The 17,205-nt window shown below is 46.1% G+C and overlaps 1 protein-coding gene across 1 annotated transcript in view; it reads left to right on the forward strand.

The window, feature by feature from the left end:
- The first annotated feature begins 2,649 nt into the window (after window positions 1-2,649).
- LOC119164678 (P protein-like) overlaps window positions 2,650-17,205 on the forward strand; it is a 38,507-nt gene continuing 23,951 nt past the window's right edge. The window contains exons 1-5 of the mRNA XM_037416896.2: window positions 2,650-2,992; window positions 9,588-9,876; window positions 10,551-10,632; window positions 12,459-12,705; window positions 16,983-17,139. Coding sequence (XP_037272793.2) covers window positions 2,721-2,992; window positions 9,588-9,876; window positions 10,551-10,632; window positions 12,459-12,705; window positions 16,983-17,139 — 1,047 coding nt within the window. The 5' untranslated portion in view covers window positions 2,650-2,720. The remainder of the gene's footprint in view (window positions 2,993-9,587; window positions 9,877-10,550; window positions 10,633-12,458; window positions 12,706-16,982; window positions 17,140-17,205) is intronic.

Genomic DNA, 17,205 nt, shown 5'->3' on the forward strand with positions numbered 1-17,205 from the left:
ACTGGCTGCCGTGGCTAACTAAATGAGCGGACTTTATGCCTTGCTTGGGAGGTATCGAATGTATTCAATTTTCACTCGTCGTTTGTTCGTCTAACACACAGTTTCACCCCACCGCGGTAGTCTAGTGGCTAAGGTACTCGTCTGCTCACCCGCAGCTCGTAGGATTGAATCCCGGCTGTGGCAGTTGCATTTTCAATGGAGGCATAAATGCTGTTGGACCATGTGCTCAGATTCGGGTGCACGTTGAAGAATTCCAGGTGGTCGAAATTTTTGTAGCCCTTCACTACTGCGCCTCTCATAATCATGTGGTGGTTTTTAAAAGTTAAATCTCACGTATCATCAACCTAAAGCTTCAGTTTTTTTCCGCTTGCTTGTGTCGGCCTAAAATAAAAGTGTATGCTCAGCATCGACAATTCCTGCACTTTCATGTGCCCAACAAGATAATATATTCAGGCACGCTGCAGTGTGGGCATCAGGACTAATTGTGCAGCTTAAGTGGTTGCTTGGGCGTGCTGGTACGACATAGTTGAAAAAACGAACAGAACAAAAAACGAGAGACCAGATGAAGGAGTAACCATACATAGCATGCTTTTTTTCGACTAATTGTGACAGCTTGGGGTTCGTCAATGTGCACATAAATCTCAGTTCACGTGTGTATTTGTATTTTGCTTTCATTGAAACATGGCGGCTCGTATAGCCGGGAATCCATCCCGTGACCACAAGCATGGCACCAAAGCACGTGTGGTGTCATCCACACGTGCACCATACCACGTGTGGATGACACCACTCGTGCTATGGTGCCGTGGTGCTTTGAATGACCAACCCGCCGACATACATGCCTCGCACAGGGCGCACATAAGACGCCAGAAAAAAGAATCGACACAGCCACCACTTCCTGTTTTTTTTCTTTGTTGTCAATACAGAAGTAGGGCAATGTAGTGTCGCAGCACAGACTTATCAATGGGCGTATGTTACTCTATTCTAGCTTATAGCAAAACCCAGCACGCAATCAACATATGTCGACGTGACAGTCGCCATCGCGGCACAGCACTGCCCCTTCAATTCCAAATGCTTAGACATAGTCCGCTATGCAGAGGTTCTTTCCGTTTTCGAATGCTTTTAGATGAAAAATAGCTATTTGACTAGCCTGTGTAACGCTGTTCCTCCGTACACCCCCATTGCACATGCTCCCGTCTCGTGCCGGCTCAGGGAAACACCCGCAAAGCTGTCACTCCCCATCCCTTTTTCGTTTCGCAAGGCCGACGAAGACAGTGTCTACTAGTAGTAACCCGATTGTTCGCGCCGCCCAACTGTTCACTCGCCACCCCGTATATGTAGGCTCTGAATTGCGAGTTCAGAATTCCGTCAAGGGCGTCTTTAATTGGGTTTCGCTTGATGAGCGCCAGCGCCAACGTCACCGCCAGTGTAAGCGTTAACGCCCGCTGCTTCGCATCTCTACAATATTCCCTTTAGCGGGAGATCGTCCAAGTGTTTTTCTAAACCTCGGCGCAGCACTACTGGCGCCATGACTCTTCGAGCTGTTTGTTCCAAACAGAAGAACGGCCGTGGCGCACGCACGGGCTCTCGCAGTGGTTCACTACGGCCGGTCGTCTGGGTGCGAGCAACTCAAATGTGTCGTGACTCTCCGTCAGGTACTGTTTTTCAGCGTGCCTCCTATTAAGTGCTAGTCTCCCATGTAACATTTTCCCATACCAAAAGTACCTCAGTGTCACGCGCCTATCTCTCCTAGCTGTGACATCGCGTTCCCAGTTTTTGTTCGCCCCGAGAAAAGTTCCCGCCGTGTTACAGGGGGGATACGACACGCGTGGAGCTTCACTTTAGTGCGGCGATGGCATTGATTAACTCTTCAATATGCCAGTGGCCGGCCGTGTACGCTACTTAAAGATGGAAACACCAACAGAAGTTGTCCAAGCAACAATTCCAGTAAGGATACCTTTTCCTATTTTCATGATGGAGGGATCATTTCACAATCATCCAGATGCCGCCACTGGTAACGGAAATCAAGTCCGCACCTTGAGCTAAGAAACGCGAATCCTTAATCGCTATACCACGACTGTGAATTAACAATAATTAAAAAAAGTAAAAAAGATTTGTCAGGCATTTTTTTATTTGATTTGTCAGCGTTTCCTGTCACAATATACCATTCATTTGGAAACACTTTCGTAAAAAGTTGAAAAGAAAGGTCCGCATGTATTAAACCATGTTTAACGACTGTTGTGTAAAGTCGTCGTGTGTAATTCGTGTCAGCTTCGCTAGATAGTGCGTTCGCCAATAACCACCTTTGTGCGACTTTTCAATCTTTCAACTCAAACTGTTATCCATGAATACCCAACCACACATAAGTTACGTCATTGACATGACAATATTCAGCAGGCAATACGTCACCGCGGCAACAAAAATGAACACAGTATTTCCATTTTTGTTTTTCTTTTTCATGTTTCGTGTCGAGCCCTTCGCTGTGGCATCTATTATAATCGTGAGGTGGTTTTGGGACGTTAAACCTCGCCTATCAATCAAACCCACCAAGTAGCATTTCTCAGCTTTCCGGTTATTTCGCACCTTGCAACGCGCGATAAGCACGTCATCACCACATACGTCACAAGTTAGCGCATGCGTCTTTTTCGCGTGTCGCTTTCCTGGGATGGCTTCTCCAGGCAGCTTCAGTAGTCAGTGAACTAGTCGGCGACCGGGCACGTACGATGGCATCAACGCGGCGAGGGATCGCGAGCGACCCACGCAACATCACGCACGCAGCATCGTCAACTTCTCCGGACGCCTGCTTCTGGGCCCTCCGTCGCAGCCTCGCCATGCTGGACAGCGTAAGCGGTGACCGAGAGAACGCAACGCAAACGAGGGGCCTTATCGCCCGGCCTTTGAGCGTCAACGGCGTGACGGGGGACACGTACGGCAGTGTAGCGACAACAGTGGATTCCAGGAAAAAAAGGAGGCGTTCCGTCAACAAGGCTGACAGGTCAGTCTTGTCTCAATAATTGTTGGGGTTTAATGTCCCAAAAATGTGGCCGCTATGGTCGGGATTCCATTCGCGACTTCCGGGTCTTAAGTCAAACTCTACCCTGAACCACCTTGGCGGATTGTCATGACTTATTATAGGGAGCTTGCCCCGCCGCGGTGGTCTAGTGGCTAAGGTACTCGGCTGCTGACCCGCAGGTCTAGGGATCAAATCCCGGCTGTGGCGGCCGCATTTCCGATGGAGGCGGAAATGTTGTAGGCCCGCGTGCTCAGATTTGGGTGCACGTTAAAGAATCCCAGGCGGTCAAAATTTCCGGAGCCCTCCACTACGGCGTCTCTTATAATCATATGGTGGTTTTGGGACGTTAAACCCCACGTATCTATCTATCTATCTTATTATAGGGAATCGAGAAACACCCTGAAGGACAGAAGGCCTTCGGGTGCTTTACGCTATTTTTGGATTGAATGTGGACAACAAGGAAGCTTATGCTCATTGATGTTTGTGTTCTCGAATGGTTTCTGTAGTGCCCCCGCCCACCCAGACTATATATTTTGTTGTGTATCCACCTATCCAGACGCACTACTGTTCTAACTCCTTGTAATCTCAGTTCATCATCATCGTGTAGAACAGCCCGCGACGGCAGTGCTATGAGATCGCAAAGCCGCAGCAACTCAGCAGCCTATGCGTCGTTTATCTGTGCAAGAACCCCATATAGGCCTTCTGATTGCGGTGGGCTCTTTTTTTTTTTCAGGCGGGAAAAAATTGTAGAGCCCCACAGGCATGCCTTTGTTACTATGGGAGAATGATGCCAAGTTCGAAGTGACTGGTTACGCCTCTGCATGTTCACCAGTCTCTAAGGCACTGAGCTGCTAATTACTACGGTGGTGCAAGTTTGATTCTAAACCATAGAAGCCACGTTAGACATTGTGGTATGATTGCTATCGAGTCAGGTGATACTGCCTGCATTTATATCGAAGTTGAATGTTTTACATGCTACGATACTTTACTTTGGCCACAAGGTTTGTAATTACACCACCACCTATAATCCAAAACCTTTGCTTCATCTTGAATTTGCTTGGTCGGGCTACTACTTTCTCCCGCCACCGTAGTCATGCTCGTGCCATCATTAGGAGGTCAAGCCATTTCTTGGTATTTATGAGTGATATCGCATGATAATAAACTGACGTAGGGCCGCTTTTGCGTGCCTTCTCGTGTAGCATGAACTACATTCATCATGCTGCGATTCCATCATTCTTTTTTCTTTGCGATTAGTGTATGCAGTGCGACGTCACCGTATGCCGCGTCGCCATAGCAAACATGCACGTTCCGAATAGGGGTGGAACATCAGTGTTACCGCGACAAGTCCACAGTTGCACCATCTTTCAAACTAGCAGGATCAACATTGTATACGCGTTTTATTCCCTGATTCGTTTCGGTTACCGAGACCTGCGAGTTGGCGGAATCACGCGCAAAATCAATATTCAGGGCTTTAGAGTACTGCGCACGCGTCAACAGTGTGTAACTTTACAGTGTTTGTTTATCTATACCGTCTGAGCGTCGACCACATACAGTATCAGTGCCTTATAATAGATTTTCAGTGGGATCTGTAGCAGTCTGCGCAGCCGCGCGAAGAAGATAGTGCGATATTCTTCTGCCACGCTGCCTTTTTTTAAAACAATTTACGCCGTATCAAAGTGCCAAACCAGCCTCTTTATATCAAAACAGAAGTAAAAATGCCAGTGTGAACAAAATCACGAGTGCAACTGAAAACAGCGACCTATATCGATCCGCGCTGTATTCATCTTTCCTCTTGCTGCAACCAAAAAACTGCGCAAGGTTAAGTAGAAAGAAAATAGCAATACAAATTGGGGGACCCTTATGCGTCGCCTTTTACTGTATAACGCGATAGTGATGCCTCGTCTCCAGAGCGTTCTTCAGCTATTTAGTGCGTGCTATTTATGGTATGCTATTCGAAAAGTTTAATTTGCCCGTTACCACAGTGTAATTGATAAAGTTTAAAGTGGCTTGCGTCAGTAAAGCTTTCGCGTGTGACTGCATTCTGTGTAGCGGCTAGCTTGCTGCAAATTGTTAGCAATCAGTAGCGCGAAATCTATTTGAACTTGTCATGCGCTCACTACGTGGTCTTGGGGAATATGGTCTTGGGAAGTTTACGCCTTTTGTGATGGGTGGCCGGCTTTAAACTACGAAGTGATGCTAGTCACATGTTCCAACACCTGATATTAACGTACGCTTGTACGTTGTGAGATTACTGCAATATTACACGTACAATGGGGAAGCCTGTAAAGAGGACGCGTGCGATTTTAAAGCATGAACGTTACCTTTATCTATTGCTAGGCAAAGGAAGGTATTATAACTATTTCTAAGCAGAAACGTGGCTGTGTGCAAGAAACTTGATTGCCATGCAATCGGCCTGGCTTCAGTTGTCACTCGTACCCGTAAACTGTTATTTCATTTGCATTCTCCTCGGTCTTCTGGTCACTTACAAGATTTTTTGCTCACAACCTACGACGCTGGAGTTCCTGCGAAATCAGCTATTTAGCGCTGTTGTGTTATACTTTAAACGCGAGAATGCGATGTCACGAATGTGAACCGTCATATGCACTTTTCACGTAAAGCGGGAGTGTTTCTACCTGAAAAAAAAAATGGCCTCGCTGATCAGACGCTTGTGCTAGCGCCGTTTCTTGCACCTACATGCACGTACTTCTGCCGGACTCAGACTTTCACTCCTTTAGGGCGATGACACCTCGTAAGCTCGACGCTCGCGCGATTCAGTTCAAAATGCTGCAGGGCGTGCTTCGTTATAGCGAAAGACAAATTTTGCAAACGGTGGGCGTGGAAATTGCACATACTCAGTCATTGCTGTGTTCGCTGGTGGACATGTGCCCATCAGTTATAGCTTGTAAGAGGTAGCGTTCATGTTGTTCATTCGTGGTGTTCACGTTATAATCAGTGAAAGGATCGATATACCTGCAGTATGCGCATCCTTCTTTGCGCATTCCTTGCTTTGCTTCACTTCACGCAAGGAAACTGACCATGATCTGTGCGGTTAACGGCTTGATATTTTTCATTCGGTTTTTTTTCGTCGTCCCGTGTGGCATTTCCGTGACTAGTATTGATCTTTCTGTCAGGTTCATGACATTGCAATTTAGTTTATTACGAACATCGCCGTAAAAGCCACCTTTATTTGGTCAAACTGCAAAATCATTGAAGTAACAGTGCAATTTAGAAACGCAGGAATAGTGACAAAGCACTTTTGGTCACCATGTTCAACCCACGTGATTGAACTCAATATTTTCTTTTATGAAGCTTTATCATTCTTCAGATTTCCTGTAAGGCTATAGTTCACTTTCGAGTACGTAACGCTTTTGAGATATCAGCCCTGGTGGTATGTCGGTGGGAAGCCTTGAACCTCATTTGTGTTGTTGAGACAGAGACCTACACCCTCGTTGCCCTGGGTAAACTCTTTTATTTATTGCTTTTTCATGAGCAGGTCCCCTTGATCCCGCTTTTTCGCACACCTTGTACGCAACATGGCATCGGTCGCCATCGTATCACCGCAGTAGACTAAACAGCGTCCCTAGGCCATGGCGTGATTGCTTCTCTCCGCTAGGTACAGCCGATTTGCCGAGCGCCGGTCTTGGTGGCCGTTTGGGTAGGCGAGTTGCAAATACTTCTTGACACCAACCCTGCCAGGAAACGCTTTGACCACTGCCGTATTTTCATTGCAACGCCGACACGCTGTCGTCACTGACATTAAACAAGTCACGAGTGCGCATTCGGGATGTAGATTGGGGCTTACAGTGATGGGAGCACACAAGATACAAACATCGTTTCTTGCTTCGCTTCCCCAAGCAGAAATGTCCTTATATTTTACATGCCTTTGCAGGTCAACCGCGGCAGGCACACATACGGCAGTGCTGTATGGTAGCTGTATGACGTGCTTGCTGGTTGCCAGGTGCGATAGCGTCCGCGCCTGTGCACCTTTGGTGTCCTCGCAATGTTGCCTTAGAGGACACTCATGTAGTCTCGCGTCTCTATAACCTTTAGACTTCAGTGTCAGCCAACGTAAAATGCAAATGGCTGGCTGAGGTTAAGGTTTCGGGGAATTCTTCTTCTACAAGTTATTCTCATCTGAAGGAAGGGGCTTGTCCCAATAGATGTACTGAACATATTTTAGCACCCTCACTTTCTCCTTTGGCGGTGTGACTCGACTATCACACGTCAAGTGTTTTAAAATGCCACAGATGCAGCACAGTGTCTCCAGGCCTTAAAGTGTTAGGTCGCAATAATTGTGCTGCCAGTGCTACGGCGGACGGTAGATGAGGTATTGGCAAGGCTGTTGCCTAGCGGTTTGCCAATAATCTCCGTGAAGTAGCTTTCTCACGTGGCCTTCGACTCTGCTTTTCACTTCACGTTGAATGAACTTCGCGGTTGCATTTACTTGCTCCTGTGTTGATCACCTCGCAGTGTCCCCGGCATCTGTGTCGTCGGTCTTCGTGTTGTTACGGCACGTTATTGTCCGATTCTCCGGAAATAAGCGTTTGAACTATGCAGACCGCATGACATGACTGTTTAAGGAACCAGCCCTGAACCTGATTTGTTCAAACTTCTGACACGTTCCGCAGCCTTAATAGTTGTGACGGTGTCTCAATTGGTTCACTGGCAAGGAGGCCGTCTATGGTTGTTGATGAGGAGACCCTCTCGGCTAGAACTTTTGTTGGGTCTCTTGACGTTTTAAGTTACCCTAAACTAGGCGTGTTCTTTCGGTGGCTCGCTCTATAGTTATTGTCATGTAACGCTTGAACGTTATGATGTTATAGGGCTTGGAGTGCGTGTGAATGGTCATATCGTGTGCTCCCAGTAAACCGGCAGCTCGTTGTTCTCGCTGCTGAAGGTGGGTGCCTGAAGCTTCGGCAGAGTGTCTAGTGGGTCCGGTACGCGTGGTCAACGGTGTTTAGTGAAGCTCTCGCCGGTGTTATGTGACTGTGCATGTGCAATGAATTTGTTGAAGCTGTATTCATCACTGGTCTTTGTGTGCCTTGACTGATAGGCGTCGATTACAGTAGAATGAAGTGGTGCTCGAGCGATCATCGTGGGCCGAAAACTGTAGACAGCTTTTACGATCATCTTGTAGTCTAGGACACCCATAACTTTGTCAAGCTCCTCACTGTGAAAGGCGCTGGCGATCGGTTTCTCCAGTTCAGCAAGGGCGGACTCTTGTCGCGAAGCCCGTATGAGTTCCTGCAAGTTGGCGGAAGACAGTGAACTGTATTGCACAAAGATCTCGCTGCCCTCGAAAAGGGGTCGGGTAGTGGAACCACGAAGGATGCCTTGATGCTTCCGTAGCTTTTTCATCTTTGGTACGGTACTGGTGTGGAAGATTTTGGCATTCTCCCGGGTTTTGAAACCAATACTATTGAGACTGAGAAGCGACTAATAACCGTGTTGCCTTGGTTATGCGTTTAATGCGTGTTCACGAGCAGCCCTAAAGCCCAATTTTTCCCACATCTTGTGAGCAGCATAATTCGCGGCCAGGTGTTACCGCGGTAGATTCAGTGTGTGCCATGGCGATTGTTTTTCATTGAGGGCAGGATGAAATTAAATTCTATAATTGTACGTTGCCATTACCTTCGATAGCACAAGCTCTCCTATTTAAGCGGGAGCTTTCAACGTCTATTGATGACTTTGACATTCTAGTACAATAAATAAATTAGGATTAAAAACAGATAGTTGTATGCCATCAGTACGTTCTTTTAAAACAAACTTGCTAGTTCGTTATGCTAAGCAGGAGTATACTAAAAGAACTGACGCAGCCCGATTGAAAACGTGGTAGAGGTCTCCAAAATGAAAGCGAGCTCATTACCATGAACCATTCATTCTATGCGTCACTACATATTACTGACCTCCCCTTTCATACAAGTGAGGATACACTATCCCTACGCCATTCCTCGAAGCCTACACCTTGCTGTCAATTCACCCAGCATGACACGAACACATGCTGCACTGCAATCAGATGAGTCGCAGTGCCACCGCAGCGTCACCCAAGGCCTACAGCCCCAGTGGTGGCTACGAAACCAGGCTGCCAATCTTAGAAGCGCATCATTTTGTTCCACTACATCTGTCGAGCGTATATCAGAATGCTGTTCCGTTGTTACTACTGAAGTTTAAGAAATGCTCGTTTCGTAGTTATGTTGCAATGCGTCCATGCATCGATTCGGCATTCCACACAAGCATCTACATTTCGGTTATACGGTGAGCTCTTTTGTTAGGAGCTCCTATTTGACCAAGTCCTTCCCTTTGTTTACCAAAACCCTAAGCATACCTGCTGTCGACTACTTATTAGTTACATCGGCTCATAAAACCTCAGCATGAGAAAACTAGGTGGCAACCATGTGCTTTATTGGGGCTTTATTCAGGGCCTTCAAAACCAATGAATCAGGATACTTCCCTCCCTCCTCCCCCCTTTTTTAGAAGATGCATGATTCGTTTGTTGGAGCATTTATGTCGCTGTTACTTCCAATGTAACCTGGAGCCTGTGTAAAAATTGCGGCATTCATATTTTATTTGTGTACAGCACCAGCCCAGAGGCAGCGGCTTGCGGCTGCTCTACGTCGTCCGACGAGAAGACTCCACTCAGTTTCGCCCCGCCGCTGGGCCCCACGTCGTCTATGCGACGCCGCCTGCCCAGCGGCTCACCTTCGTCCTGCCTCAGCGATGACGAGATGTTGGACCCGTTCTGCCCTCCATCGAAGAAGGGGATCACCGGCGGCATTTCCTGCGGTCTCGGTGGTTGCAAGAAACTCAAGGAAGCGGGCCACGTGTTCAAGAAGTGCTTTCTCGTCGTCGCCCTCCTCGCTGCTGTGGTGAGATACGGCTCCCTTTGTTTTTCTTACTTTCTCTTGTTTTCCTATTTTTTCTATTTTAATTCTCTCAATTTCTCGCGTGATTACTCTTTTCTTCTTTCCTATATGTGGTTTTCCTTGCGTTACGATAACCTACGGCAGCACACAACAGCCCGAGCCTCTAGCTGCACACTTATCAAGGCGCTCGAAGTACAAGGGGAAGGATACTTTCCCCTGGACGCTGACACGTGCTCATTATATAATACAGGTGCCGTTACAATTCCTGGTTACACCTGCGTAAGGCCAGGCTTTGACAGCATAAGATGACAACATACGATAGCATACCACAAGCCGGGTCTTTAAAGAGCTTCGCAGCCAGAAAGTGCAGCCTGTAGAGCTTACGCAGCAAACTTGCTTACATTTCATATCTAAGATGTGCCATAATTATTTCGATGACGGCACCCGCTTGCGACACCCGTAATGCCATTTTTACAACAAAACACAAAGCATGAATCACCACTGAACGTTTTTTTAATCATCTTTTAAAGCTCTCAGAACCACGCGTAATCAGTGCATGCACCTATTATCAACGCGTAAATCGATGAAACAACTGAATATTCAATTGATCCGGCTGTGAAGGTGAGAACTGTTGAACAAATGAAAACAATGGCATTCTAACAACCTTTCTTTTTCAGGTCCTGATGGGCATATTTCCTGAAGCAGACGAAGACACCAAGGGTTACAAGTTCAACGTCACAAGTGGCAATGGGTCGCACCGTATCCTTTTAAAGAGTTTTCTGAATGTTTCCGTTTAGGCCAACGTATATAATGTTATTACGGTGGGTTGTTGAGCTCCTGGGTGGGGATCGCATTCCTTGCTGCAGTAGTTTCCGGCAACAGACACGAAAGGCGAGCACGTTCGTACGCTTTGGCTTGAAGGTGAGTTAGCAATCGCCACCCACTCACTAGAAGAAGAATGCTCTGTACAATGAGCTTATCAAGGGTTTCTTGTTTGCTACTTTTTTAGTAATGCCCTATTAGGTCATACTCAGTTAGATCATTATCTTTGTAATATTTACGCATACAAATCAACTTAGAGATAACAAGGGCTACTAGGGCTAAATATATTGAATACCAGCAGGTAGACATGATGCAGTGCCCCAATGTTTGACGAAGAACTTTAAGCAAGCGCCTCACTGAAAGCGTTTGTTTTATCCTCTGTGAGATCATGACGTGATAAATGAGAAATTTCCATGTCAGTCAAATGATGTTATCTGATCTGTTTGATTTCTACGTCCTCCTAGCTTTATGAAAGTGAAGCACTAAATGTCTGAGGAAAATGGTAAGACGCTGTAAAGCACTTATTTTACAAACTATTGTTTCATTTAAAGTGATCACAACATCTCTCATTTGAACTTAGATCTTTTGTGTATAAATCAAAACATTCAAATTGATATTGTGTTTTCCAAGCTGTTTTCAACCAAGTGCAGGAATTCGCATGAAGATTTTTTATGAAATTTCAATGAGAACTGGCGTATACACAGCATTATTCTAATATTATCCGTCGAGAATGCTTTATCAGATGAGTAGCGGTACTACCGAAACTGTGCAATTGGTTTTATGTTTTCCAAGGGTATGTGCTTACGCGTGCGTTATATATATATGCATGTAAAGCATAGTTAGCTTGATAGCTGCTATGCTAAAGTTTGAGGAATCTAATAGGTTCTCATTAATTAAGGAACTTGACTGCGAAGAACGCAAGTGTCAAAGAAATATAGAACACAATGCGTGTGCTGCTAACGGTGTGTTTTTTTTTTCTTTTCTATTCCTTAATCACGCATCTCGCACTAGCCTAAGCAAACTCTTCTAAATCTTTATCTTGCTAACTAACTGAACATCTTATTGTCATTCTATAAAATAACAGGAGAAAAATACGGAAGATCGCATGGAAAAAAATCTCTAATCAGGGGTTTTGTGCTGCATAGCCAATGTTCGAACACGTGTACTTGGGCTAAAGGCTATATTTGACAGATGTACCTTGAAGAAAAGTCCATTTGACGAAATGTGGGCTGGAGGCCCTGTCAACGAATTGTTTTGTTTGGCATCTGACACTGTTCATGCGAGCCATAACGTCTGCAGTACTGTTCGGCTTTCATTTCTTCAATCCTTCTTCGTTTCTAATAGAAAATATATTACCAACCAAAACTTGTACTTCACTGCCTGAAGCATGCTATCAAGACCCCGCTGTGGAGGTCTAGTGGCTAAGGTACTCGGCTGCTGACCCGCAGGTCGCGGGATCAAGTCCTGGCTGTGGCGGCTGCATTTTATATGGAGACAAAAATGCTGCAGGCTCATGTGCTCAGATTTGGGTGCACGTAAAAAAGCCCCAGGTGGTCGAAATTTTCGGAGTACTCCACTACCGCGTCTTTCATAATGATATGGTGGTTTCGGAACGTTAAACACCACATATAAATAAATAAATAAATAAATAAATAAATAAATAAATAAATAAATAAATAAATCTTGCTATCAAGTTAATGTCGAATTTTGGAGCATGGGAGTGCTTCCTTGACTACAGTCCACCACCTGCTGCGCTTCAATAGGAATTCATCTGGAGGACTGGCAGTCTCCCGTTCAACTCTCATTGAGAGGTCCGTTTTTGCATCGTTCACTCGCCAACTTGACGCACGTCTTCACGACTGTCACTCTCGTAGTAGACACCAACGGCACTTCGCACGGGATGCTGTCGAGATTTTCGCAAATCATGCGCATTCCAACGGTGACGACTGCGGATGCCATCGCCGAGATCAGCCTTGTCGTCAAAGAGGAGTTTATGGTGGCCGAATTTCAGTGAGTAAATGTGTCGAATGCCTTTGAATAATTTGAGTGCTTGGGGTGCTCGCAAGTCTATTTCCAAAAGAGCTTTTGAGGATCGCCTAGGAGCACCAGAAGTTTTTGTGCGATGTTTTAAAGACGAATATCTTTCTTAGGGACCTTCGACGAAAAAATTTTGGTCTGTCTGTCTGTCTGTCTGTCTGTCTGTCTGTCTGTCTGTCTGTCTGTCTGTCTGTCTGTGTCTGTACAATCGTCAGTCTGTGTCTGTACAATAGTCTGTCTGTCTGTCTGTCTGTCTGTGTCTGTACAATCGTCTGTCTGTCTGTCTGTGTCTGTACAATCGTCTGTCTGTCTGTCTGTCTGTCTGTGTCTGTACAATCGTCTGTCTGTCTGTCTGTGTCTGTACAATCGTCTGTCTGTCTGTTTGTGTCTGTACAATTGTCAATCTGTCTGTCTGTACAATCGTCAGTCTGTCTGTCTGTACAATCGTCAGTCTGTGTCTGTACAATCGTCAGTCTGTGTCTGTACAATCGTCAGTCTGTCTGTCTGTCTGTCTGTCTGTCTGTCTGTCTGTCTGTCTGTCTGTCTGTCTGTCTGTACATTTGTCTGCCTGTCTGTCTGTCTGTACACTTGTCTGTCTGGCTGTCTGTCTGTACACTTGTCTGTCTGGCTGTACATTTTTCTGTCTGTCTGTCTGTCTGTCTGTCTGTCTATCAGTATATTTTTCTGTTTGTCCACCCTAACGATACCTCAAACGGCACCAAACGGTCAACCCCATTCGCAGCACCCACCAATATTGCTCAAGGTTTAGCGTTCATACTTGTGCGATTGTCAATTAAAAAGTCATTATTTAACATATCTGAGGCATCATAACACCACCTCGAAGTTTTGTTTGCTTTTTACTAGAAGAGGCACACGCCAGTAACTCTAAGCAATTTAGCGTTTATCGCGCTGCGTTGACAGTGCAACGCGATGCTCAAAAAGGTGTTTCCAACATTTTGCTACGACGTCACGGTGGTGGCACGCGCCCGTCGCTTTGCGTTCTACACCTTATGACCTCCGAGACTGGCGTGCATCTTTCTCCGCTTGCTGCAGGCCTTCGTTTTTAAATATAACTGCCAGGTGGCGCTTGTCTAACGTGCCTCGATGCGCTCGTTTGCCTCCGCTAGACGCTCGAGGCACTCTAACGCAGTGCCTCCAGAATACCATTCACCAATCTTCATGCGCAGAACATCAAATAAACGTTTTGTTCACTCTCTCCAGATGCAAGACTATCGTCTTTCGACTACATTTGCGGTGTAACATGCCGATTTGGAACCAATTTTTGGAGCCTTTTATCGGAGCTAACGATTTTTTAGAGCTTTATCGGAGCTAACTAGGAGGCTTAGAGATGGCTGGTTACGGGTGAACTAATCGATCATGCAGGATTCTCTACACATACATGTGCCATAACATGAGACTGATTGTCAAGTGTGCCTCGCTCTATACTTCGTAAATAATTAAAAAGACTTTGGGTATTCTAGATAGAAGCTATTTTGAAAGTTCAAATATTTATACCGCTCCATCGGCATTTTTCTCCGCGAGACTTCACAAGAGAAAACGAGACTTCGCGAGCCCCGTAGAAAAACACCCGCGTGACCAAGGTACAGATGTCACCACACGATGTGGTAAAAAATTTGCAGATCGCCAGATTTTAGAACGTGGCGCTCTTGCGACATCGTGACTTTACGCGAATTCGTCCTTGAATAACGTCATATGATGTCACTGTCGACGTAGATCGGTCAAAAGTGCGCCGATCCCGTATTCTGCGCCAAAATGCGTGATCTGTACAGCCATTCATTTTTTTTTAACTTGACGCGGAATCACCAACCGATAAACGCTGCAAAACAAAGAACAGTGGTGCAATGAACGAGTATACGCACACGGGTGCTGTAATTAGGGTTCATATGTGAAATGGATGCGATCCCACTTGCCTTTTGGCGCTTAGTTGTTTTTGTCCTGATTTTTCATTTGCGGTCATGAATATTTTCATGCAGTCGTAACCTTCATGAAGGAAGCAGACTTTGCCGAACTTGTGGCCCGCAATCGGGAAGCCAGATCACAGCGATACACACTGGGACAGAGCGTCAGCCATCAATCAACTGACAAGTGGTGGAGTGCTTCGGAGAGAGAGAGAGAGAGAGAGAGAGAGAGAGAGAGAATTTATTAGAAGGCAGAGAGGTCGGCCTGAGCTAGTTCGCTCTAGCCTGCTACTCTACACAGGGGATAAGGGAAAGGGGAAGGAAAGAGGGATGAAGGGTGATGATGGGGACAAGAAGAGGTGGTGCGTATGTACAGTAGCCACTTAGCATAGTACCCTACAGTCTAGTTTCTAGTCCAGTGGTTTTTATAAAGTCTAGAACAGCCTTTGTAGCAGTTTTTGACACTGTTTGGTCGTTCATTGCTGACAATATGTGGCTTTCACTTAATGGTGTTCGTCCAATGCTTGCCAACGTTGCAGTTAGCATTTTTCTTTGCGCCACGTATAATGCACAGTCACAAAATATGTGAGCTATCGTTTCGCGCACTTGGCAGCGTTCACAATTCGGGCTGTCCGCACGGCCAATTAGGTGAGTGTAGTGGCGAGTGAAGGCGACGCCCAGGCGAATTCGGTGCAGTATATTAGCATGTCTTCGGCTGATTTTATCTGGAAGACGAAAAGTCATACCGGGGTCTGTTTCCCGCAGGCGCTTGTTCCGGTGATCTGGTAGTGACCAGTAAGTGGCAGCGCATTCGCGCATGAGTGATCTCAACAATGTGTTGACGTCACCTCGCGAGTAGGGTACTTTGACGTACATAGGAGCGTTGTATATTGCCGCTCTTGCTTCGCTATCGGCTGTTTCGTTGCCAACCAGGCCGCAGTGTCCAGGAATCCACTGGAGTGTAATCAAGTGACCACTCCTGTGTGTTAGGTCAAATGCTTGGACGATTCCTAACGTTAACTCGTAAAATTCGCCTCTTCTTGAGTTAGAATAGATAGCTTGAAGCGCTGATTTTGAATCAGATAGAATCGTCCATTTACGCGGTGCTTGGTCGTTCACAAATTTTATGGCTTCTTGTATAGCAACAAGTTCTGCAGCTGTCGAAGATGACCTATGATCTAATTTGTACTGTCGGGAAATACCGAGTTGAGGGATCACGAAAGCTGCAGCTGAAGCGGATGAAGTTACGGATCCATCGGTGTAAATGTGTACAGAGTCACTGTATCGGTCATCTAAATGTGCCAAAGTGAGTTGCTTGAGGACAATATGAGAAACATGTGACTTATACGAAATTCCACGTATGTGAAGGCACACCAGTGGTTTAGTCAATGTCCATGGAGGCACTGCAGAGACTACGGCAGGTGCGAAGCCTGACGGGATCATGTGCCTATGCATATCGAGGCATCGCGAATAGGTACAGCTTGGTCGGTCCACTTGTAGCGAAGACAACGGGTGCTGTGCATGTCGGGTCAGCAGACGAAGGTGCACTCGAAGAGGCTCACAGGACGTGTAAACCTGTATTGGGTAGGCATTCACACGTGTGCCGTAGAATATTCCAGCTTCATCAGTGGTCGTAGTGCAACCACTGGAATAATCTCGAGCGTTCGCGTCTTGCGCGCAATCTCAACAGTACGACGTACAATAATGGCAAACCTTGCCAAATAATGAGGCGCAGTTTTCACTGATTATTTCTGACAGGCTTTTTGGGCGAAAGCTGAAACAAACAAAAGTGAAACGCGCGGGGTACCATCTTTCTTTCGCTTCAGGCAAATGCTGGTTGAACTAGAGGAAAAACAAAATGCTGCAATGTACGCAGGTTAAACAGTGGGTCTGTATCGCATCCCATTCCTCTCAAGTGCCACCGCCTCCCTGTAATAAATCGGCGGCACAGTTAAAAAAAAAAAAAACTACTGTACTCAAAAGAAGTTGGGCTGGTGCCCGGTTTCCGGAACAGCCTTGCAGAAAACTGCACATGACTGCCCACCACACGCACGCATTCACGTACTTTTTATTCATTCTGCTGCACACCGTTATACGGCACTTATCGCGTCGGCTCTCAAGGAAAAAAATTGTATCACAACAAAGTGTAAAGAAACATTAAAAGCGACTGGAAGCGTCCAAGTAATTTACTTCACACTTCTCACAATGCAGCTAGTATGTCTGCTTGCAAAAGTTTCTGCCCCGACTGATGCAATTGTACAGCTTAGTATTACCAAATGTGAAGCAGGAGGCTTTTGCCTGCGAACACTGCGAATTCTCGTTTCTTTGTAGACCGAGTCCTGACATACTGGTTGAAGTTCATGGTAGCCAGCCCGATGTCATCTACCCACTGCAGAGCCTGCTGGAGCCTTCAGAGGTGGAATTCGGCTTGAGCGTATTCCTGGCAACTTTGGTTCTGACGGTGCTTTACTTGCTCATCGTGTTTGAGGTAGTGCTCTTGATATATTAACTTATATAGTGTAGTTTTATTGCTCGTAGCATGCATCTGTTCAGC

This window comes from Rhipicephalus microplus, chromosome 9, assembly GCF_043290135.1.
Source record: "Rhipicephalus microplus isolate Deutch F79 chromosome 9, USDA_Rmic, whole genome shotgun sequence".
Classification (NCBI taxonomy): Eukaryota; Metazoa; Arthropoda; class Arachnida; order Ixodida; family Ixodidae; genus Rhipicephalus; species Rhipicephalus microplus.